Below are 22,734 nucleotides of genomic sequence, written 5' to 3' on the forward strand. Positions count from 1 at the left end.
GATCTCCAGTTGCCCGCCACCCCAATTGTTCAAATGAAAACCTTTCAGAAGTTTGTTGAGTCATTCAGGTAGGAAGGACCAGAAACTGTAGACTGGTCCATAATCTCGTATCTGTGCGGCTATATGAACCGCGAAATGATGGTTTGGCATCAGCCCGTCACCACCATACAGCTAGAAATTTGAGTTCAGTCACACAGACATTCATATGTGATGTGCGTGCGTACCCTTTTAAAATCGCGCAAGTAATTGAAGAGAAGACTTTCACCGCGGTCAATCTGTGTCGTGAAGATTGAACCGCTGAGAAGGATCTTTAAAGCCGTTGCAAGCTTCATGTAAGCTTGCATCTCCTCAGGCTGCAGGCGTGGACGAGGCTCTTCGAGCGCCGGACCAGGGTCCTTGACCTTCTTGCCCTTTTTCGTGGATGCAACCATACTTGAAGAAGCTCCCTCTCGAGTTGCCGTAGAACTAGGCACCTCCGGAACTCTTCCTGATGTCTGTTCCTGGCCGATTTTGCTTTGGGGTACTTGTTCTGCTGTCGATGATGATGCAGTGACATCACCCCTTGTCGTCTTGGCCGATGTCTCCTGTGCATGCTGGATGCGTTCCCATTCCTGTGTATCCTTCTCTCATTTCTTCTTTGCCTTTCTCCATTTTTTCAGTGCTTTCTGATGGTCCTCCTTTGCTTCTGGACAGAACTCTTCCCATATCACCGGTAGCTACATTGTTACAGAATAATAAATAATGCTTCTTTATTCACGAAGCACTAGTAAAAGAGACTTACAATCAGGGGGCCAACGGTAATAGCTAGAGCCTTGTATTCATCTGCAGAAAGCGATCCACCGGCAGGTTCGCCGACATGGAGCGGAAGCCGTCCCACCCATGGAGGTGACTCAAACTGATAATTTATATCAGAAGGGTTGATTTGTATACATCGTTTTGCACTCACCGTCTCGAGAAACTCATGCATGATAGCGAGTTCACGCTTCATCTTTGGAGTGTTTGCACGGAGAGCATTATACTTTATCCATCGCCCGTACCACTGATTTTTAACAACACCTGTGAAGTCTGATAAGCATATAATCACGCAGGCTTGTTCCCTGCTCACCAAGTAGAAAGTTGTGCATGGGGTCTATCACGGTCATGCGAACTGGGTCGAAATACGGTAGGCGAGCAAGCTCCGTCCAGCGAACACCGTGAGCCTTGAAGAACTCAGCACGCTCTGCCTCTGATGACAGCATTTTCCACTCTCGTGCTAACCGCTTGTGATCCTCACCATTGCGCAGTGGAAAACCTATTGAGGTGTGTCAGCCAAGCATGCCAAGTTGGAAATGACTAAGTACCATTGGATAACCCTTCGTCCGAGAACATCTGGTTCTGCTTCACATGACACTTCGTGCACGGTACCTCAGCATGATTCTTGTCGGCGAACCCACTGACCTTGCACATCGCAGGATGATCGCAGACAACAGCTACGAGGGCAACACGAACACAGATACCTTGAGTCCATGTTAGTTGGTAATATTTTCGTACAAATAGAGTGGACTCACCATCTGGATGTGAAGGCGTCTTCATGATAACACTGTTCTCGTACAGATTCAACAAGTCATCAACAACAAGCTTGAGATAATTTTGTACTTGCTCCGCTGTTGGTTCTGTAGGACCCGGCGTCATCGCACAAACGAGGATATTTTGTGGTCGATATCTGGCGAGAAATCAGCAAGTACAAATGCAAGTTACACCAAATAAACGGGACTAACTTGACACTTTCGCGTAGGTTCTGTACGCAAAAGGCCATCGGGCCTGAAGAATGCGATGGCGCAAAAGATGTACGTGAGCAGGAGAACCTGATAATGATTACCATGAGCCCCATTATTATGTACACATGTCGCAGAGAACAACGTACCAATCCAGACTCATAGACACACCAATCCGAATCTCCGGAAGCCTACTTTCGTCCTTACTGAAGAATGGCTTCTTGTCAGGACCCGGAAGCGTCTTCCAAACATCACCATCCATGATGCGTGAGTACCTGCCTGGAAGTGAAGGTTCTGTCTCCCATGCCACCACCTCCTTGTCCATACCAGGGTGACTTAAGAAGTCGGCGATCTCAGCTGAGAGTGGTGCATACGGAGCCGCGAGAATGGGGGGAGGTTTGGGTGGATCTCTGCCAAGAAGACGTCGAAGCTCGCGAACCGCTGCATGTTCGCTAGGAGGAAACAACTTCTCCCCGCATTTAGGGCATGCTGACTTGCGGTTGATCGTCGGCTCGAAGAGAGATTTGCATGCCTTGCAAACAGGTAGAACATGGAAGCGATCTTTCAAATCGAGGCGTTTCAGGAGAGTGGTGAGCGTTGCAGGCATCGAGTCGTCCTTGTTTAACAGGCGGAGTGCGATGAAAATCGCGCGGATTGCGTAAAGAATCAACGACGACGCTCGAAAGGTAACATGGTACTTTGTGTGTAGGATACCCACAACCATCAATATTGCACGTACGAACCATTTCGGATGGGATTCGAGATATGCGCGTTCATCAGATAGCCGCGTTCCGAGCGGCGGTAACTTCCTTGTATCTATGAATGAATCCGGATCGTCGAGCTCATGCTCTGGAGGCTGTGCGACACAGGTCGCACGTATTTCTGCACCGGCTGCTGTGACGCTCTCTTGTCGTTCTGGAGTTGACATGTCAGCATTGCCCATGACAGGGACACTCTCCGGGTCCAGACCAGACATCCTAAGGACACGCTGGACTTCTTCGTCATCGGGGTCCTCATAATATCCCAGTTCGCGTTCCTGAAGGAGGGGACTAGGACTTCGCGACATGTGAACAGGAGTGTGGGAATGCAAAGCGGGGGATATTCCAACTGCATCTGGGTCAACTGATGCCGCGAATGTGACTGGTGAAGGGGTGCGCATGTCGAATAAAGGGTTGGAATCATCGGGAATATCTGGTCCAAGAGGCTCCATAGGAACATCACCCATGAGTGGGAAAGATGCTGCTTGTGCTGCACGAGCTGTAGGGTGTGGAAGCGGACCCGAATGAAATGAAGGTGAACTCGATCACTTGCGTGGAATGCTCGGGAGGGTGCTGCCTCGGCCCACACCTTGACTTCGAAGTGATACCCCTCATCCGCGTAGTGCTGCAGTGGGTCCGTACCTTTGTCCTCGACCACGAGAGGCCATGGTTACACCTGTTACGACATGCGATGATGCGGAAGCTACGTTTGCACGTCCACGCGCAGCAAAGGCTGTGGTCGCAAATGCATCTTGCTCCTTGTGCTGTTGCCACAGGTAGTACGGTACCTCCAATCCACCACAACGGATGCAATCGCACATGACAAGCCTGTACCGGCCTGTGTTCTATAATCATGTGAGCTAAATGTCGCTGTGCAGGCTAGTGACATACCGGTCTCGCGTGCGACATAGCCTTAAGTGTAATGCGCGACCTGTTCCTTCGCGTCACTACACAGCGTACGTATATGCACGGCTACTTCGTATGTGGGTGTATTGCAGTTCCAATGTGAGTGTTGTGTGGGGTCCCAAATGCGCAGCGAGGAGGTGGTTGATTGACGGGAAAGGTCAAAGTACTAGTACTCACTCGAGATTGAAGCCACGTAAGTCCCCACCTCAGAAGTCGAGCAACTTCGCGCATGAATCAGTAACTTTTTGACAGGTAAAAATTTGATGTATTTAGAGGTGCCGAACATATGATGAACTACTGAGCTAGTCGGGATGTAGCTGGTATCGAGAATGCCTGATGTGGCAGACGCGCAACTGTATCGGGCTTTCCCGCGTGCTCACACCTATTTGCTATCTGAAGGAGAGCACGCCCTTGGATCGACCAACCATATCGCCTAGGCCGATCTATTCATTACCCAGCTAGCAAGGGCCTGAACGCGGTGATTGCTCGGCCATCATAGTGGGAGCCGATCTCTACCCCAGCGAGTAGTGATAGCTGAACACCATCACGGTTGATGTCACGGTGCCCTTGCTCATTACTGTTGGTATCCGGAGGTGCCGCAAGCCAGCGTTCACGAGAGATCAGACTTTTAGGCCTATAGATTGTCGCCCATGCGAACGGTGTCTTTTCCTTATCAGTTAGCCATGCTGGATCATCCGCCGTTATTGTCTGGTGTCAGACCATTAGAAGATTATGCAAGAACGCACCCTGCGTGACTTTGCCTCCATTGCGGATAATAGCCAATATTCCATCCCAGTCCGGAATGTCATCACTAGACAGAAGGGATAGCATGGCCTGACGAACAGTCGGAGTCAACTGAGTACGCTTGACCCACACCCCGCATTTGTAATGTATATTACAAACACGGAAGCACCGCTTCAGGTGTTCATATGGTCCAAGGGACTTGAGTGGTCATTCTGGCTCGATGGGGCACATGCCAACCAGAGATTGACAGAGGTATTGAAGGAATTGACCAAAGCCTACAGAGTTGCTGAGTCATTTGATGAAAAAGGGTCAGGGAGACATACCTAAGGCTTGTCCTTTGTGTGCATCTGCAGATACAGTATCTATACCGACACCATGGATGTGAAAGAAGTGAACAGAGCGGCCTGTGTCAGACTCTGCAATGTCGAAGATGAGTTTAAAAAGAGTAAGATGTGCCGCTGCTGACTGAGATGTGATGAACGCTCGAGCACACACCACGGCTGCAATGACCATGAATTAGACCTCCATGAGAAGAAAAAAAAGTGTCCTTACACTTGGCAGTTTCATCATTCCATGTTTGAATCTCAAACTCCTCCCACCCAGAAACCCGCCGGAATGAAGTGTCTATCGATGGACGTTTGGAGTCCATTAGTAGACTGCTCATCTCAGGAAACATGCAGACCACAATCTGTAAGGGCCGCAAGTCCCCAACTAATGTGACCTCCCGCACAGTGCGAATGTACTGGTCAGCTAGGGGGAGTCTGGAATGTTCCTCGGCCAGGCGCCGGACCCCTAGACGACGTTAATATGTTAGGGTAGATAGGTTTTGTCTGCTGTACCTTCAAAATCTGTTCCCATTGGATAATATTCCTGGCGCAAGGTATCAATGAGGCGCGTCACATGGTCCTGGTTCCCAAAAGATGGATGCAGGTCAGAGAGGACAGGGTCGTGAGTTGTGGTCCAGTTGAGTACACGTCGCAACCCAGCCACAAAGCTGACATCCGTAGATATTTTACGAGGGGTTGCATCTGCAAGCCGCCACTGTAGATCACACAGGAGAGATCTGAAGATATGCAGGTAGAGAGGGGGAGTCTTGGTGCACAGCGGATCTGGATGTGAGTGTGGATGGCGACACACTATAACGATGTAGGCACAAGATTTAATGTCGTGAGGCACGTAGATATCAAAGGTTGAGTGACATTTGATATGCCGCTGTAATGTTCCACGTCGGAGAGAGCCATCGGCGTAGCGATGCCATTGTGCTAGAAGACATTCAACTTTTAGGTTAATATTGGGCTCCGCTGAAAGTGAAGCCAACTCACGGCAACGTTGTTTCTGATTGCGAGGGGAGTCCGCAAAGTTGCAAGGAACGAGTGGGCCATAACCATACGTGAGAGCATTAAGCTCAATTTCGCCGAACTTGGCCCGATCATTGTGAAAAAGGGCCATCAGATAATTCATATTGTAGGCCGTCAGGTCACGGATAATGAGATGTGCACGCTGGCCTTTCTTGCGATGTTCACATCTGGTTTATGCATATGTTCAAAAAGATCATAGAGCTTAGATGCAACTGAAATCTCACTGTAGAAATGCATGATTATAATTATCTATGCACATAACAACGCATCCGCGGCATGTCCTAGATTCAGGTGCCCTACAATCACGCTCCATCTCCATAACCTCATCGCCACTCAGACCATCATCACTCCCATCCTCCTCAACCTCAGCCATACTCTCACCTGCGTTGTGTTCAACTGCAAAGGCACATCCAGCATCCCGGATCGCACAGTAGAAGCCAAAAGTCTTCTCAAAAAGTTCTCATCGTGCATCGAGAGCAGTGGATGGTGCATCAGAGGAGTGGGAATGATGTATGGTTAGCTGCAAACCCGCCGTCGCCATAGTGTGCTCATGAAAATCACACGTCTTCAATCCCTGACCTATTCACATTGTAAGATGGTCCAAATAAGACACACTGCGAGGTCTACTCACATTTGGAATGAACATGGGAGCATGGCACTGGCGTGCCATCCTGTGGGTCAGTCAGGAAAAAACACAGGAGTGAGGGATGGCCACCGTTAGAGCCCAGAGAGTACTGAAAGTTGTCTTTTGGATGCAGGAAATTGTCAGAATCAATATGAAAGCGGTGAAGGAGGGCCTCGCCGTGAAGAGCTCCAGTCTCCGGATACTCCACCAATGTGCCAATTGCATGATCAGCAATTGCATGGAGGACAGACTCCCGGTTAAGCCGGTTGAGGTGGCTAGAGATCTCTTGAGCAGTAAAAAGACATGCAGGAGCTGGGAGAGGCGGAGTAAGGTCGGAGTACACGGAAGGTGGTGACACTGAGCTAGAGTGGGGGGTATAGTCATGACCATTCAAATGTCCATGCAGATCATTGGCAGTAAGTTCAGCAGAGAGGAGTGCTTGCTCGGCTGCAGCTATCGCAGCAAGCTGAGACGAAGAGTAAACCATGGAGGGGCAGGAGGCATTGCAAGAGACGATATCATGGCACAGTATACCGTTCTCACCACAGTGAGCAGCAGGAGCATGCTGAAGGCGGTGCCGAGCGACGGTACCGAGAACGTTGGCGGTACCGACGGTGTGTAGTACAGCGACAGAGAAAAGGAAAGTCGGCCGACCAATTTGGCCTGTCTCGTTTTGCCAAGATCACGTGGTAAATGACATCCTTCTTCCAAAGAACTCCGGTGTGACAGCTTGTGACAGCTTCAAAGAAGAATGATGTTCTCTGTCGTGACAGATGTCAAGCGAGTGGTAACAATCGACTAAGTACTGGTCGCGAACGTCGCTGTTGCACTGGACTTGTTTCGAGCACAGGTCTATTTACGTAAGATCGCGCTCGCGAACGTTACGGGGCCTTTGCACATCATTCTGTTTTGCATGTGCGTGTATTCCTCTTCTCGTATTATTACTAATCTAATGATCCACCACTAAACCATGTAGAATCTACGTGGACCTGCTCTCTTGAAGACATAGTTTTCTCATTTTTTGCAACTGTTTCTGACCAGTGTAGCTGGAAAATAGGTGCATCTATGGTTGTTCACTTGTTCAAATAGATGCTTGCCACTATAGACACTATACCTATTCCACTAACTTCATTACCTAGTGATGACGATGCTTTATTGGTGTAGCTACGAACAGCATTCCCTTGAAACACACACATTTTCGTAGCTACTACTTTATGTACTTCTACTTACTGCGTATTAATCACAACCCCTCATGTGAAAGTGTGACCGCGCGTCAGCCTCCAATGGAGTCGGGGAATAGCGCTCGCGCCGCTACGATAGGTGGTGTATCGTAGTCTCCCGAAGGCAAACCAATATCGACCTTGTTGAGGTGGGGAGGACGGTCAGAATAAAGGTCTGCTTTCGAACGCGCCCCTCGAACCGTAGTACAGCAATTCAACATGCCGAGCCGATGCCGAAGCCCTGGCCGCAGTGCCGGCCGCGAGTTCCTGATCGAAAGAGATCCAACGTGAGATGTACAGTACCGACGCTGCTCTTCGCGTCGACGAGTCCACGCAAACCGTGCACTTGCGGCATGTTTCCCAGTCAATTTCAAGATAAATCTGTTGAGGATGCGCCTTCTTATGATACACTGCAAGCTATTTCCATTCTCTCGTCTTCCACAGACTCAATGTATACCGCGCCTCCTACTTTGTTAGTACCTCAGTCTGTGTCTGCATCCAGTACTCCCTACCATTTCTCTAGTCCAACCCTTAGCCGATATTTGCACTCGGAAAGTCCTACCTTCTATGGCCCGACAGTTGGTTTTGGTGCTGCATCTTTCGCCACGCCTTCCCATCCCCTGCTTCCCTACTCCCCATGTCCATCTCGCAGAGTCCGCATCCACATCGTAGGCCGATCCCGCAGACCCCTGCGACCCCAACTAGACCACAAAAATGAAAGAATGATGAGAATGTGGATCCTGGCAGTGCAAGTACGTTACCACAGCCAGGTGTGAAAAGAAAGAAAGTAGGAAATTTGAGAGGATATGACGACATAAAATATATCCTTCAGGTGAACTGAACTGAAAAGATTGCGGTCCGATGAAAGTTGTGTCCATGCTGACATTAGAGCGAGCATACAATGAAGTGGTACTACAGTAAGTTTTGCCCGACGGTCGCGCCAGACCACAGGGCGGCGACGCGTCGCGTTACACCAGATCTACGGGACGCGTTTCGGAGATCATTTTGCTTATGTAACTCCGAAATCGTGTACTACGGTTCGGACCCTTCGAACGAAGGCAGACTAGGTGTATCGCGGTGCGAGAACGGCGGCAAGGCAGAGTCCGGGTCGCACTCGGTCAATCGACGGGAAAGTTCCGCAGTAGGTGCAGAACGCGCAGGCATAATACTCACAGACCACGCTTGAACAAGCGAATCAATCTCTCATGGCGTTTTTGCTTTGCATCAGGTACTGCGGTAGGATCTGGGTGCCTTTGCTCACACACTTAGACTTGAGCCCTCCAGCTTCGTAGTGTCGAGCTCTGGGTAAGGTCTCATTGTCCAGACATGGTGTGCACGGTCCTGCGCAGATGTTGCGGTGGTCCACTTTATTACGAAAACCGTCAAAATGCTTAGAGGTGAGTGCGAATTCCGTCATCGACAGGCGGCCATACTGGTGACTAAGCGCCCGCCTACCGAATGGCCAGCATTCCATCTTTTGCGTTCAGCCCTGTAGTAGTGTATACGCTACGCCCCACTGTAAGGCTACCCACATCTTACACCCTGTCCCCAGTGTTCGTCACGCCACCGCTCCTGGGGGCGGACCACGTACGCCCTGACAAAGTGAGTTAGACCCCACTCTTAGGGTCTCGCAGATTGTCTGGCCTTTGTCTCCATTTGCAGAGTCCGAGGTGCCGAGGATGCTGCGCGCTGGCAGTGCTCGCGGCAGCGTCAGTCTTACCTCCACGCGACTCTGCCTCCCCGTCCCCTTCTTCCCTCCTCCCTCCCCGGCGAATTTGCGGGAAGATTTTTCTCGCGCTGAACGACTCGCCCGGAGACGTCTGCACGCGGCTCCCCTCCGCCCGCACGTTCGTATTCTGGTCGTGTTCAGTCAATTTTGCTATACACGCTGGCTTCGCGGTCCGTGGCTCTCGAGCTCCCGGCCTGCGAGAGGATGTGCGATGGCACTCAGAACTCCAAGTGGACGCTCGATGTGCGGGTTACGCTGAACTGGCTGTGCGCGGGCGGTGTGAGCTTCGCGGTCCAGCAGTGTGCCGTTGGTGGCGATGTACGGTGCTCGAGGTGTCATTCACCGACGTGGGACCTGCAATGAGTCACTCTTGAGGTTTCCACCCCTCCCGCGTGCGCGGCGGCGCGAACGTCGGCCTTCCTCCCAGCAATGAGTCGTCCGCGTTCTCCGCCCGTCGCGCCACCGCGTTCTGTTCAGTCTACTTTTGCCGTTCGTTCCGGCTCCGCCGTCTATCGCTCTCAGGCTGAAGCTGCCGTGCTCGCCGCTTGTATAACCCCGTCGCGCGGGTGGGGGAGTGCGCTGCGCGGTATCGCACCGCCGTGTGCTTTGGCGGGCGGGACGGCGTGGCACGTCGTACCCGCGGAAGGACGCTCCGCTGCGGGGGGTGCATCGATGATTCTATTTGTACAAAATGTCTGTCGCTCTAGGTGTACATACATGCGCTCATCTGCAGTCTGGTGTCCGTAGCGCACGCGTTTGGTATCTATCTGATGCACGCCAAGTCACCTCCGCTGTCGTCTATACTGCATTTAGAGACGTGAACGGGGACGCGTGTGTCTCCGTTGTTGAAGCAAGGGGCCTTCATGCGCGGACGGGGCCGTCTGCGAGGTTCGTAAGTCCACGGTCGCAGGAGAGAGGCGGGAAACTGCTGGGGGGAAACGCAGGAGCAGGGAGGAGAGAACGCACGGTAGTCATACACGAGCTTCGTCAGCACCCTCTCGCCCTGGGGCCCGGTGAAGTCGATGTGGCGGGCGTGCCGCCGCTCGCCGTTGACGTCCTTGAACCCCCACACCTGCCACCGGCCTGCATCAGCGACGGAGACATATGACACGGGTACACGCCAACGCACCTGCACTGCGCGCCACGCGCGTCCGCCGCGGGCGGCGGCGCTCTCCGCGATGGTGTACACGGCGCCGTGCACGTGCACGTCCTCCGCCCAGCCATCGAGGAGGAACGCGCCGAGGTCGAACCCGTCCGGGGGGGCGCGCAGGTGGAGGCGGCGGGAGCGGAAGACGACTGGGCCAAAGACGTCGTCCTCGTACGGGTGGAGGGCCCAGTCGAGCACGCGGGGCTCGCAGGTGCCGCCGATGCCGCCGCTGAGGGACTGGGCGACGTCGAGGTACTCTAGGGCGGGGGCGTCGGGGGCGGGCTCGGTGTAGTGGCTGTAGTGGAGGTGGAGGGTGGAGAGGCCGATTGCCTTGCGTGTGAACCAGCCGACGCCCTGGAGCCGGAGGATGGTGTCGAAGTCGTCGCTGAGCGAGGTGTTCTGCGGGCGCGGGTCGGGGCTGTGAGAAATGCGCGCGGGAGAGGGGAAGACGGACCATGGTGAAGTGCCCGCTCATGTCGAGGGTGGTCATCTCTGCTGGGGCAGCCATCGTGTGCTAGACTGGGAGCGGTGGGCGATGAGAGAGAACACCCGTGAGGACTTGAAGCAGACTCCCACCTTCGTCCCAGTCGATCTCACGCGCCGATCATCGTCCAAAAGGAGAAGGCCCTTGCCCATACCGGGCTCGGAGATAGACGCTCGGATAAGATCAGTCTTGGGCCAGTCCGTTGCTATAAAGTCTCGCCATCTAATTGCTCCGTCTGCACCACGACCACACCCGTCCACGACCATGGCCCCCAATCCTCAGTGCACCGCCCTCGCCGCCGCCAAGGACAGGAAAGGTCTGCTCCCTCGCCACCCTGCTATTCTACGCTGACAACCCTATACAGGCCTGTCCTATGAGCAGATCGCCTCTCAACTCGGCACTTCCGAGCAGCACGTCGTCGATAGTGCGCCTCCTCTTTCCGCCATCTGATCTTGATTTTGACAAGCGCGCGCAGTCTGCACGGGGTCGAAGCACCCCACCACCACCGAGTTCGACGCCCTCGCCCGCGTCCTCGGTATCACCGCTCCAGTACGTCCCGTTTCGCTGCCTGCCCACGCTCGCCTGTCTCACCACGCCACAGCCTCCCTCGGACGGCGCGCACGTCCGTGTTTGAGCAAGGTGTAGTTGCAGTGGATTTCTAGAACAATGTACTCGCGCATCGTGTTGTATTGCTTGTATCACCCGAAACCGTACTACCGGATATCCGCCCCGAGATAAACCCAGGATTTCGACGGATCACCGTAATAGTTCGTGAGCGCCCCAAATCGGTCATAAATCTGGCTTTTGCGGTCTGTGGCTTACCGGGCTAGAGCCTTGAAGATCCTCGGGATCGTTCGGGGACACGATGAAAACAAGTACTCCTGAGTACGTGATACGCCGTCGAGCACCACTAGAAGCTTGAAGCAGCTTAACGTTCAATCATTCAAGAACCATCCGCGGGTCGGTGTGTATAAGGCGGGCGAGTTATTAGCAGGAAAAAAATGAGCCCCGACATGTTCCACATTGGCTAACCTAAAAAGGCAGGCAAGCTGCCCCATCTGGGTGGATCCAGATATCAGAACATGACGACGACAACGGTGATGACAAGAAACCAGTACGTACTTGTAGACAAAGTCGGAGGCAGTCGCCTGCAGAACGACGCTCAATCGCCGTGGACGTCATGGCTAATTACACGATACCTCTACTCCCCTTGATAGCAAGCATGCGGCAAGCGAACACTCGTTAGGTGAATCCAGAGCTCGGCGGAGAACCAGCTTATCAGCGTTGACGCCGAAAGAGTCGTTGCGTATAGCATATTAGCAGAGAGAAATCAGAGGAAGAGTGAAGATCCAAGCCAAAGTCGAGCCAAAAAAAGCAAGATCATGTTCTCGCGTGAGTTGATGGTAAGCAGAGCTCGTGAAAATGGCCAGGCGAGCACCGCGGCATCTACTTACCAGAAAGCTCTGCGGAAATGTCAAGAACGCCCAGCCTTGGTTTCACATGTCAGCGAACAATACGACCCACCGAAAGCGCTGTAGTCCGCTACAGGCGGGATCTCAAATCGTCTACAGCGACTGGATGGGGAACGCCCTAAGTAAAGTTTAAAGAACAGTGGGCTAGTAGTATCGTGGATGGGTTGCGAAACAGCCTGCAGATGTGCCAGAGCTGAAGGAGGTGTCAACGGCGTATCAGCGAGTTAGAGGCACGCATACCTGGCAGATGCTGCAACGCGTCGAATCCATGGTTCACTCAACATGAAGTTATACGACGCCTGCAATGAGGCCTTGTCTTACATCGCCGTCGCTTCGAACCAGAAGTTCAGTAGACTGACTCCATGAGCAGAAAACCAGGCTTTGGATTCTAATGACTGAATAACGCTGGTCACACCTTCAAGTTGGGCGGCCATAAGCGCTAGCCAAAAGGGGACAGCCAGCGCTCCCTAGCGCCCTCTCGCGATCGTTGTCAACGTCACACTGGATGCAATTTCCAATAAACTGGCGAGAATTACACAAAACTTATGTGAAAGATAGAGTAAAAAAGTTCATAAGTGGCTCGAGACTTATTTTAAAGTTATGGTAGCTACAGAAAATTTATTGTAAAGTTATGTCTACTTCAGGGGATTAGTCTATTCAGAAACACCGGACGAAGGCAATGACTAGTATTACAGGTAGAGAGTCAGTATGAGAGGCTGCGATACACGAGTGGGATGTGCTTACTCTCCGAATTCCATCGTGTAGAGTCTACTAGACTCCAGTGTAGAGAAAGGACCGGTAAGAGCACGTGTAGCGCGTGTGTAATGTAGTTTAGGGGAGCGGGCAAACAAAAAAGGAAAGTATCGTAGAAAGTGATCCACGAGATTGCATCTACAACACAACACCCTCGATCAAGTGAGAGGTGAACACTCCGCCGAATGTTAGCTGGCCAGAGGGCAAACTCCCCGAGTAGTGTTACGGGACTGCCACGTTATCCATATCGGAACCTCACGATTTACAGTCACCAGCCAATATTTCTCAGAATATCCATCCCAGAAACTCATGCGGACCTAAGTTTACTCCCAAGGAGCCCGTCTTGGAGAGGCTCGTATAACTACCTGGGATGCTCTAGCTTAGTAACTACTACTCTGGCTAGCGCTTTTCGGCACACCTCAAGCACACCGTGCATTGACCCTCAGGGTGATCCAACCTCTTCGGCTTGCAAGCTCACTCAAGACTTGCGTCAGCACCTAGCTGACATTCGGACGTGTTCTGACAGTTTCTACAGACCTCGAGCAGTCTTGAGTCTATTGTGACATAGATGGTGCGGAACGCCCGTGGCGTGACAAGCGCACAGAACGTCTTGTCAACTTCGCGCAAAGCATGAAGCTCAGCGCAGTCCTCGATGTGCTCTGAGTTCTCTTTTGAAACAGCAAATAACTGTTGATAGGATAGTCCTACCAGGATACCCCACCTGCACAGTATCATGGTCGACACTCCTGAGCTATACTCAGCAGCTTCGAGCTTGGTATCTATGCAGGGCGGCGATACAGTGTACACAATACGGCAATGCGATGGCGCTCGTCCTCGGGCCCTGCTCGCCCTGCCCAGAGATGCGGCGATGCCTACGCGAGTAGGTAGGTGGAGGTACAATATGCGGCATGTTCTGCTTGCCCCGTACCTGTCAGGTCGAGCTACGCAGGACGAACATCTTACGCCCTCTCCTCTTAGACCTGTCTGCATACCTGGTGCGTATCACGTCGTCGCGCAGGTTTCCTTTGCAGGCGCCAGGATCTCGAGGATGCGGATAGGCTCTCACGACAACATCAGTCGTGTCTCGACGCGGTGCTCACCCCTGAGGCGAACTCGGATTTGCTGAATGCTGGATGTCGCACGATCACAATGTCACGCAATGTCTCGTGCGCATGAAGGGTGAATTTGTAGACGCCGCACATCCAATTCCCCAATCGCCTCCCAACTCCGAAGTTCCCAATGCAAATGCGAAGTTGGTTGACCAATTTCGTGTGTGCTCACGAAGTGCTACAGTGTGAGTGGTCGAAGTCTTGCATGTATCCCGGGTCACATATTTAGGACAGTTTCAGTATCTCCAGAATGCATCAGTCATGCCCTCGACGCGGCGCAGGCCGCAGCTCTCGGCGAATTTGCGGGAGCCCGCACCAGCGTCGACCGTATGTTGGCTGTTGTCGACATTCGTGATCCACCTGCATGCGCATCGCGCGCCTTCAATCTGTATCCCCATGTCCACATCTGTACGCGTTCCGTCCCTTTGGCTGCGGTGCAGACGGAGTCGACAACCGGTCTTCGTCAGGAGTCGCTCGGCGGTGATGTCCTTTATGCTCAAACCCACGTCAGAACCCGGCGGGTCCAGCCAGCCATCGAGGGTATATCCGCTCCGACTTGCGAATCGGTGATACACTATCTGATTCCCGCCGGTTCCCCAGGACTGGGGAGGGAGGGGACTAGCGCACCCACCTGTGCGTCCCAACCTCGACTGTGCTGTTCCGGACGCGACACGAAGCTAAAGTGGGTTATTTAAATGGACAGATCGTCGGACGTCCAGAATTGCCTCTGCAGCATAGCGGCGCGGCAAGTGTCTCGCTTGGTGTGCCCATCGATGCGCGACTTCGGGTGCTTCGGAACCTCGTGTGTAGCAAAGGAGGATATTCGATCTCCTGGATGCTTCAACTCAGAATCTGCGCTTCCCGGAACTGCGAGTGAGCGAAGCGCAGATGACTGCGTGTGCGTTGGTCGTTTTCGGGGCATCTTACTGCCATGCGTTGCTTGCTTCCCTGAGCAGATCGTCGAGGTGGGGGCATGGATGGCCATATCGTACGCGGCCTCGAGGCCTCATGCTCGATACACCTGAGACGAAGCCGGATTTGCTATCGCACTGTAACAACTTTTGATCCACGTGGAGTCCGAAATCTGTACATGTTGCAATGTGGACGGCGCAAATCCAATTCCTCCGTCGAGTTTCAAATTCAGTTCTATTGCCTTGTTCCTAGTCCGACTTGTTGGGGCAGTACACGTGGGTCGATCGCCTGATGAGATCCAGTTGTCATGGTTTCTCCTGGTCACGCTGAAATGACGATACGCCAGCAAGGATATCATCCTTATCGTTTGTCCGTCAGAGTTGACCAGCCTCTCGCCACTGGCGATGTAGGCAGTCGAATACCGGCGGCGGTGGTTGGAGGCTGCACTATGAGCACGTCGACTATCACGTCGCTTTTCTATACAGAATGCTACTCATATTAATATTAGTCACATTGACGATCGAGTGTGCCATCGGCAAGGTGAGCACATACATCAGTTCATTATCGATTCCACTCCGCGAAATAACTTCGGCCTCGACTGACCCGTTGGCTAAGGCCCAGAGGGCAAGGCGACATCGTCCTCCAGTGCTGATAACCAGCAAGCGCTTCACTCTGTCTCCGGCGATATGACATTGCTTGACATCAAGGTTATACCTCCACCTGAACGCATCACGGACCTGCGCACATTCGATGGGCTCGGGAAGTAGGGCATGTCTAGTGCGATCTCGCAGAAGGAACCCCGGATGTATTCTAATAATGTCAAGTTTCGGAACCGGTGCCTAAACACAATCTATGCCGAATAAGCAACAAGCCCTGGGACTAGGCTGAGCAATCTTTTTCCGAAGATCCAACTAACCCTCTCCAAATGCAGGCTAATAGGGTGCGTAGACTTAGCTTACAGGCTGGGCCATGCGCCGTGTATAAAGATTCTGCATCCCCCACGGCGTTCGTCCGGTGCAGCCGTCCTTCCCTACTCCCACAGCTCTCCAGACATCATGCCGTTCAAAATGAGGTCCACGAAGCTCAGGAAGATCTTGTCGAAGATCTCCCTGCTGTTGCACCCCTTCCATAAGGGCGTCGATCCCTCCCTCGCAACCCCGCGATCGAAGGAAGACTGGCTAGGCGAGTTCAAGGGATCTCAAGTCATGATTCCAGACCTCTATGCCTTGCTCCCTGGTTGGCGGTTCGCAGTAAACAAGCACTATGAAACGGTCAGGACGAAGCTGGATGAGTGGATGCTCAGGTACGCTCGCTTGCTCGTGTTCTACTCCGATGGACTGAATCGTTTTCTTTCAAGCTGGGTGGACGACCAGGAGAACTGCCGGCGGATGAAGTTGGCTGACTTCGCCATGCTCGCTGGATGCTTTTATCCGGACGCCGAGGAGGAAGAATACCTCATGGCCGCCTATTATCACCTCTGGGTAAGTAACTTTAGCTGTTTCACTTGATCGATACTCACCAAACCCCGATCCGTAGGTCTTCGTATGGGACGATGGTATGCACGTCACCTCGTGTAAATTGCTTTCGTCGCTCACAGGTTGGTCTAGAACTCGACTGCGGTCCCCTCACGAAGGATCTCGAGAAGGTGGCGATGTTCAAGAAGGAGACGGACGAGTGCCTCAACTCCACACTCGGTTCCGAACCCTTCAATGGGAGTCGTCAGTCGATGACCCCGATGATGAAGGCGTTCTGCGACGTTGCTGAGAAGGTGGCAGCAGGAAGCACCCCGGGTACGACTTCGGTGTTCCAGTATGACGAAGTCGAACTCACCAATTGTTGGTCTTGATGCATAGATGCACGTTCCCATATGCTGCACGAGTTGATAGGATATGTAGACAGCGCATGCGCTCTGCCGTACAGACGGAGCATCGAGGGAGACCGGGAGCTCTTCAGTCGCGAGAACTTCTTGGCGCAGCGTGCGCGGAGTGGCGGGGCTGGTCCAAGTCTAATCCTACCACTGTGAGTCACCCTGGTCTGCTCGTTGGGCACACGTTCATACCTTCGCAGTTATATTTATCATCTCAATATCCCATCGTCGATCCTGGATCACGAATCTCTGCAAACGATATTCACCCAAGCATGCCTAATTGTCCACTTGTGAGTGTTTTCATGTACGGAATGCTCATTCGTGCGTTAATGCCTTCGTCCTTGGTATTAGAATCAACGACATCGTGTCCTTCGTGAAAGAACTCGTGCGTCTACTTCTACGGCCGTTGCGTTTGCCCTCGCTTATCCTTTTGGTGTTGCAGCGTGATGACCAGCTTGACAATATTGTGCCGGTGCTCGCGATCGAGCACAGGATCCCATTGCAGGCAGCCATTGAACGCGCTTGCGAACTTGTGTGCACGGCGCGCCAGACTCTCGAGGATGCAGAAAAGCGCTTGCCCCTGCCGACCGGTAACGAGGAGCTCGACAAGCAACTCTTGCGATACGTGCAGGGCTGCAAGGACGTCGCTGCCGGGAACCTGCACTGGAGGTACGTGTCTGGACACAGACATTGCGACGCCACGGCGCTGACGCAGCTGCTATCCATCCAGTTACCAGAACGCCAGATACTTCGGCAGCAACCCCAAGCGCGAAGGCAACAAAATTTTCCTCCGGATCTGATCCCTCTTTAGAGCCTGCAATCCTCTTCCGCCACGGCTTGTTGCGCGGGATGCGTATACTGTACATATACAATCCACTGCATATGATACCTGACTGAGGGCTTGATGCCTGTCGCCCTGGCTTGACCGCAGGAGTAACATCGGCAGCAGCCAAGGTCTGCGACGATACGTATACATATTGTTTAGAGCTTCAATTGCAAATAATTCCATTCGTACATAGAAGTCGCACTCATCTAAATTCACTCGGGTTAACAACTATCAGCACCGCTAAGCAGTACGGCACTGGACAACCGTAGAACCGACAGAGGAATGGGCCAGAAACGAGATGATGTCCTTCGCCTTGACAGAACAGACGCAACGAGGGCATCGTGGATCAGCTGCTGTTGACGTTGCAGGCCGAACATCTCTGGTAAAGCAGAACGACCAATTGCTTGCGAAAATGAAGGCGTCACCACGGAAGTAGTCTCCCAAAGGCAGACTGACACTCTGCTTCAACCTTCGTGCCTCAGGATATCCGTGTCTGGCCACGGAAGCAGACTCATCGTCAACGAGTTGCATCACAGCCGGGTTATGCTCCGCGCCCGCACGTCGAATTCGGGTACAGAGACGCGACCGAATCAGCATCTCCGCTAGCTGGAATCCCACCACGTTGACAATACGTCCGCACACTTCTACGGCTGAGGCCACGTTGTCCAATAGTGTATCTGCTAGAAAATGCGGCCCGGAGCCAGTGCGAACCTCTTTTTGGAAGGCGTTCATGAAACGCGTCTCACACGCCGTTTCAACAAATATTACAGTAATGAGATCTTGAGAGACTCCACGTAGCCTCGGTGCTTGCCTGAGGTATATAACCTGTTGGTAACGCTCAGAAACTTCATTCCAACTATATCACTCCTGATTATGTCGCTCTTCTTCCTAACTCGCACCGTCTCATTGAACAAGCGCATTAGCGTTCCTGTTGATGACGTGCTGCGCACATTACACGACTCACAAGCCATAATCGAGCTCAATCCGCTGGTGGTCGATGTTGCGCCGGATGCGGCGGACCCAAATCTATACCATGTCACCGACATACTGTCTGTGCTTGGGCTCCGCATCCCGACCAAATACACTACAAAGTTTCAATTGGTGGAGGATGGATTCGACAGTCGTACGGAAGCTGGACTCAAAACTTCATTGAATGACTGTTGGCGAGCCAGAGCAGTAGAGGGTGGTACAGAAGTGACGGAGGTCGTTACGATAAAGGTCTGTGGTTGTTTTGCCCACTGGTATAACTTGCGTTCAGTGCCAGCTGAGTTCGATACGTCTGTCATGCAGGCGTTTTTCCTGGTGATGCCATTCGTTGCGGGGAATTTGGAACAATCCCATCAGGACCTGCTGAACCAGTTGGCAGCGAAGCTGGAGTCATCAGACTGATCGTAGGATCTCAGGCCTTCAGGCACGTCGGCACCAGAGCGCAGTTTTGCTGGTCACTCACACTACCCTAAAAATTTCATCTGCTCAACATATTGTGCAATGCCAGTTTCGGAGATGCTGGTGATCAACCAATATGATTAGGATAACTATATATCCAGCTATACAGATACCTTCCTCCACGTACCGGATAATGAATTCAAGTGTTGGTGTTGGGACACCCGCAGTTGGAAGGGATCAGCCATAAGGTGTAGTGACTCGACACGTTCTAGTGGGAGGAAGCAATAGTAAAGCTAATGAATACAAATGTGACGCACAACATTCCACAAGGGTACAAGGACACGGTGGAATTTCCGCGACAGTTTGAACATGTGCGACTCAGTCATGGTAATGTTGAAGTTGCAACACAACCAGTCATAAATATCGTGAACGACGAAGAAAACACAAAGCAAGACGGCCCCTTGACGACTACAAAGCACAGAACGCACAGGCTCGCACATCATCTTCACCGCAGTCCCTCCTCGTGCCCATCTCGGTCCATGTTCGCAGCAGACCTGACATGTCCCAAGCCCGACTGTCGCGGATCCTCGGCCTCCGTCCGATGGGCAGGTGGCGGATGAGAGGACTGCGCATACGCGCCAACGAAATCATATTCGTCTTCTTCCTCTGCACCCTGCACCTCTCCATACGACGGAGGCTGTGCAGGCACTGTCTGGTGGCTGGCCAAGCCACCGCCAGGTCCTGGCTCTGCAGATACAGAACGGAATCGTGGGTCTACCGCGCTCTGGGTGTACTGGCTAGTGAAAGGCGCAGACGGGATGCGCACGCCCGGCGCGGCGGGATGTGGCGACGGCGGCAGCGGCCGTTTTTTCACCACCAACGGACTGATATCTGTTGCCGCCCCAGAAGACCCACCGCTGTCGGTCGCAGGGCTCGTCGGTGCACGGGGCCGCCTGAAGGCGGACGCAGGTATTGTGCGCGCGCCGGTGCCGAGCACGGGATTCGAGCCGCTCACCGCGGACAAGTTGTAGAAGGAGGACGTCGGCTGAGATGTACCGACTGCGGGCGAGTGCTCTGGGGACGCGCGATAGGGGTTGGTAGATATGCTAGAGGAGGTTGGCGAAGGTATGTTGGAGACTTTGATCCCGGGCGCTGGCAGGGGTGCATCTCGCTCTCCGGTGAACCGAGGCTCGGAGATGTGACCAGTTGGATCACCGCTAGAGGCTGAAGAGCTCATCGCTCTGCTGCGCTCCCGGATGTATTCCAGCCTTGGACTAGTTGGTTGCGACGAGGAGTTTTCCATCTCAGGCCTGGGCGACACCGCGCGTCTGGAGAATGGCGCTTGCGGTGGTAACAGAGGGGACGGTGCGCGCGGAGTAGCGCCATTGAGCATCAGTGCATCCAATTCCCTCGACACTTCGCGTGCAGCGGCAGCATGCAATGATTGGTTGTCATGTTCGGGCAAAGGCACTCGAGGGGAGGGTGGGTGGTCAGAGATAGGCGAATGGTGCGGATCCGCCTCTTGATGCGACTCCGCAATTGGGGATTCGATTTGCGCCCCTGGATGCAGATGGTTAGCTGAAGCTAGAGTGCTGGAGGTGAATACCTTACCTTCAGCGGGTTGTAGGTGGGTTGCGACCTCCAACTTCGGGGCTGCCTCTGCTATCTGGGCGCCCATATCCGTATCCAGCTTCCCCGTCTCCTCTCTTCCGCTCTCAAACTTAACTCGCTTGTCCCCACGGTCAACGCCTGCGAGAGAAGGTTCAGACCCAATATGCTGCCCAGACATGTACGCCAGTCCAACGTAGGACTCCTCCTCAGCACCCTCCCGTGGCGGGGGCAAACTTGGGTCTGCTTCATGTGGAGCTATGACAGGACTATTCCACGTTCCACCGTATTGCGACTGCGGCGGCGCAGCCCCCGGCGGTAAATCGTGCGGGGAGTACAGCGGGGGCGGGGAAGTATATGTCGAATGCGAATAGTCATCGCTCTTCACGTGGGGCGGCGGCTTCCTCGTAGACATGGATGCACGCCGCGCCTCGCCATCCAGCTGCCACTGCTGCGAGAGCGCTGCCGCGACGCTCGAGGAGAAGTCGTCCTCCGGTGCGTTGACGTCGAGCGAGGGCGGTCTGTCCCCTTCCTGCGGCGGCGCATGCGGAGAGCGGGGCCCACCCACTTTCGTCGGAAATGTGGCGAACCGCGCGCCACGTGGTCCCCCCGCGCGCTCGCGCTCGTCTGGGTTGCGCACCGAGCTGGACCGCGCGGAAAACTGTCCGGGAGCGATCGCGCCGAACTCATTCGTGACGCTTGGGTATATATCAGGTTGCGGCATGTGAGGGCTTGGACTCACGGGAGAGTCCGCTGAGAAGTTCCCCTGCGGGCCCGGCGGGTAGCCCGAAAAACCAGTGTTGGTCGGTGAGATAGGGCCCTGGCTGAGTCGCGACGATGTTGTCGACCGCGGTCTGTCAGTCGGTAAGGGCATAGACATTGGGTGAAGTGGCGGGCTGCCAATGCCGCCCACTGGAGGGTTATCCATCATAGCAGGTTGTCTGCGCTGAGGAGGCGGCAGTATTGGAGACTGTTCGCTCAAAGAATTTCCGCTAGTGCGGTATTCTGTTAGAGTTTGTTGGTAGGGATCGGAGGGAAATTGAACGCTGCTAACAGCAGTTTGAGCTTCTGCAATTAAGGAGCCTGTCCTCGAACGCCCTTGGTAGTAGGCACGCGGGAGACCGGGCTCTGTCGTTTCCAATGGGATTTCCTGCAGAGAGAAGGTGAGCAGGATTGGACTGGCGACTATAGCATGCCTACTTCAATTACCAACAATCCTATCTCTCCGACAATCTGCATAACGTCAGTGATTACTCTGACATACTCGTGAGCAGACAACACTCACGACGCCTTTATTGGAGCATTCAAGAAGCCCTCCAAATTTGAGTCCCATCCACATCTTGGTGGTTGACCGCTTGAAATCGCTCAGGCTCGCTTCCTCCGCCATGATATCCGTGTCCATGATACGGATCTCCTCCTGAAGTCTGTAGACCAACTCTCTCTGGCCCTGCAAATTCTTATTATCTGGATTCATCTTGGCTAGTTTCTTGTCGGCGGAATCTGCCTTCGCGGCGTGTGCCTTGCGGCGGCGACGCAGTTCGTCAAGGCTCTCCTCGCGTGTACGGAGGGCCTTCATGTGCTCTCGTACAGAAACTTCATGGCTGGCAAATGTCGTCAGAGAGGCAGTGAAATGATTGAATAGTACGGTCGACGCGCTCAGGATATCCTGTGGAGTGCGCATGCGGATATAAGGGCAATCCACCAAAGACGACACACGACTGCTTCACTCACGCCTAGATCATCACCCTCTCCAAGTCCCCATACTTTCAAAGCTTCCGATGCTTTCGTAAGGTCAGAACTTAGTTTGTGTAATCTGTTAGATGTATGAGGTGCTGCGGAGATCGGAATGCACTGAGCATACGAGTTGAGCACACCCTTCTCTGCTGTGATAAGGTCCTGTAGTGTCCGGAGGTCTCTGTTGCCTCCCAAAGCAGGTACGGTGGTGTTATGTGCAATCTTCTTGAACATATTGGCCTCAGCTTATCGTCTCCGACGTGTTCGGTTTTCTGGGTTGAAAAGGCTGTGCGGACGGTGGAGAAGCTGATCCCGATAAATGCCAGCCGTCACTCTGTAGTG

At 53.4% G+C, this 22,734-nt stretch overlaps 8 protein-coding genes across 8 annotated transcripts; 4 read left to right on the forward strand and 4 right to left on the reverse strand.

The window, feature by feature from the left end:
* Positions 1-60: 60 nt before the first annotated feature.
* SCP_0604350 (hypothetical protein) lies at positions 61-431 on the reverse strand (the record flags this gene model as incomplete). Its single annotated transcript, XM_027759568.1, has 2 exons — positions 61-171; positions 225-431. 2 exons carry the CDS (start codon positions 429-431, stop codon positions 61-63), a joined length of 318 nt encoding a protein of 105 aa, XP_027615369.1.
* Positions 432-626: 195 nt separating this feature from the next.
* SCP_0604360 (hypothetical protein) lies at positions 627-2,979 on the reverse strand (the record flags this gene model as incomplete). Its single annotated transcript, XM_027759569.1, has 8 exons — positions 627-716; positions 782-895; positions 947-1,056; positions 1,106-1,291; positions 1,341-1,496; positions 1,548-1,702; positions 1,758-1,844; positions 1,904-2,979. 8 exons carry the CDS (start codon positions 2,977-2,979, stop codon positions 627-629), a joined length of 1,974 nt encoding a protein of 657 aa, XP_027615370.1.
* A 6,976-nt stretch (positions 2,980-9,955) lies between these two features.
* SCP_0604370 (hypothetical protein) lies at positions 9,956-10,749 on the reverse strand (the record flags this gene model as incomplete). Its single annotated transcript, XM_027759570.1, has 4 exons — positions 9,956-9,975; positions 10,061-10,166; positions 10,224-10,640; positions 10,696-10,749. 4 exons carry the CDS (start codon positions 10,747-10,749, stop codon positions 9,956-9,958), a joined length of 597 nt encoding a protein of 198 aa, XP_027615371.1.
* Positions 10,750-10,989: 240 nt separating this feature from the next.
* On the forward strand, positions 10,990-11,359 carry SCP_0604380 (hypothetical protein; the record flags this gene model as incomplete). Its single annotated transcript, XM_027759571.1, has 4 exons — positions 10,990-11,041; positions 11,090-11,149; positions 11,201-11,274; positions 11,327-11,359. The coding sequence occupies 4 exons, from the start codon at positions 10,990-10,992 to the stop codon at positions 11,357-11,359; spliced, it is 219 nt and encodes a 72-aa protein (XP_027615372.1).
* A 3,919-nt stretch (positions 11,360-15,278) lies between these two features.
* On the forward strand, positions 15,279-15,661 carry SCP_0604390 (hypothetical protein; the record flags this gene model as incomplete). Its single annotated transcript, XM_027759572.1, has 3 exons — positions 15,279-15,423; positions 15,480-15,511; positions 15,587-15,661. 3 exons carry the CDS (start codon positions 15,279-15,281, stop codon positions 15,659-15,661), a joined length of 252 nt encoding a protein of 83 aa, XP_027615373.1.
* A 377-nt stretch (positions 15,662-16,038) lies between these two features.
* On the forward strand, positions 16,039-17,638 carry SCP_0604400 (hypothetical protein; the record flags this gene model as incomplete). Its single annotated transcript, XM_027759573.1, has 9 exons — positions 16,039-16,274; positions 16,329-16,452; positions 16,508-16,526; positions 16,579-16,761; positions 16,825-16,990; positions 17,039-17,128; positions 17,190-17,223; positions 17,281-17,507; positions 17,569-17,638. The coding sequence occupies 9 exons, from the start codon at positions 16,039-16,041 to the stop codon at positions 17,636-17,638; spliced, it is 1,149 nt and encodes a 382-aa protein (XP_027615374.1).
* Positions 17,639-18,537: 899 nt separating this feature from the next.
* SCP_0604410 (hypothetical protein) lies at positions 18,538-19,053 on the forward strand (the record flags this gene model as incomplete). Its single annotated transcript, XM_027759574.1, has 2 exons — positions 18,538-18,882; positions 18,955-19,053. The coding sequence occupies 2 exons, from the start codon at positions 18,538-18,540 to the stop codon at positions 19,051-19,053; spliced, it is 444 nt and encodes a 147-aa protein (XP_027615375.1).
* Positions 19,054-19,555: 502 nt separating this feature from the next.
* SCP_0604420 (hypothetical protein) lies at positions 19,556-22,626 on the reverse strand (the record flags this gene model as incomplete). The annotated part of the gene is made up of 6 exons (XM_027759575.1): positions 19,556-20,610; positions 20,662-21,808; positions 21,859-21,891; positions 21,944-22,324; positions 22,390-22,471; positions 22,520-22,626. 6 exons carry the CDS (start codon positions 22,624-22,626, stop codon positions 19,556-19,558), a joined length of 2,805 nt encoding a protein of 934 aa, XP_027615376.1.
* Positions 22,627-22,734: the final 108 nt, after the last annotated feature.

The sequence above is a fragment of the Sparassis crispa genome (genome assembly GCF_003851025.1).
Source record: "Sparassis crispa DNA, contig_000005F, whole genome shotgun sequence".
In the NCBI taxonomy this organism is placed as follows: Eukaryota; Fungi; Basidiomycota; class Agaricomycetes; order Polyporales; family Sparassidaceae; genus Sparassis; species Sparassis crispa.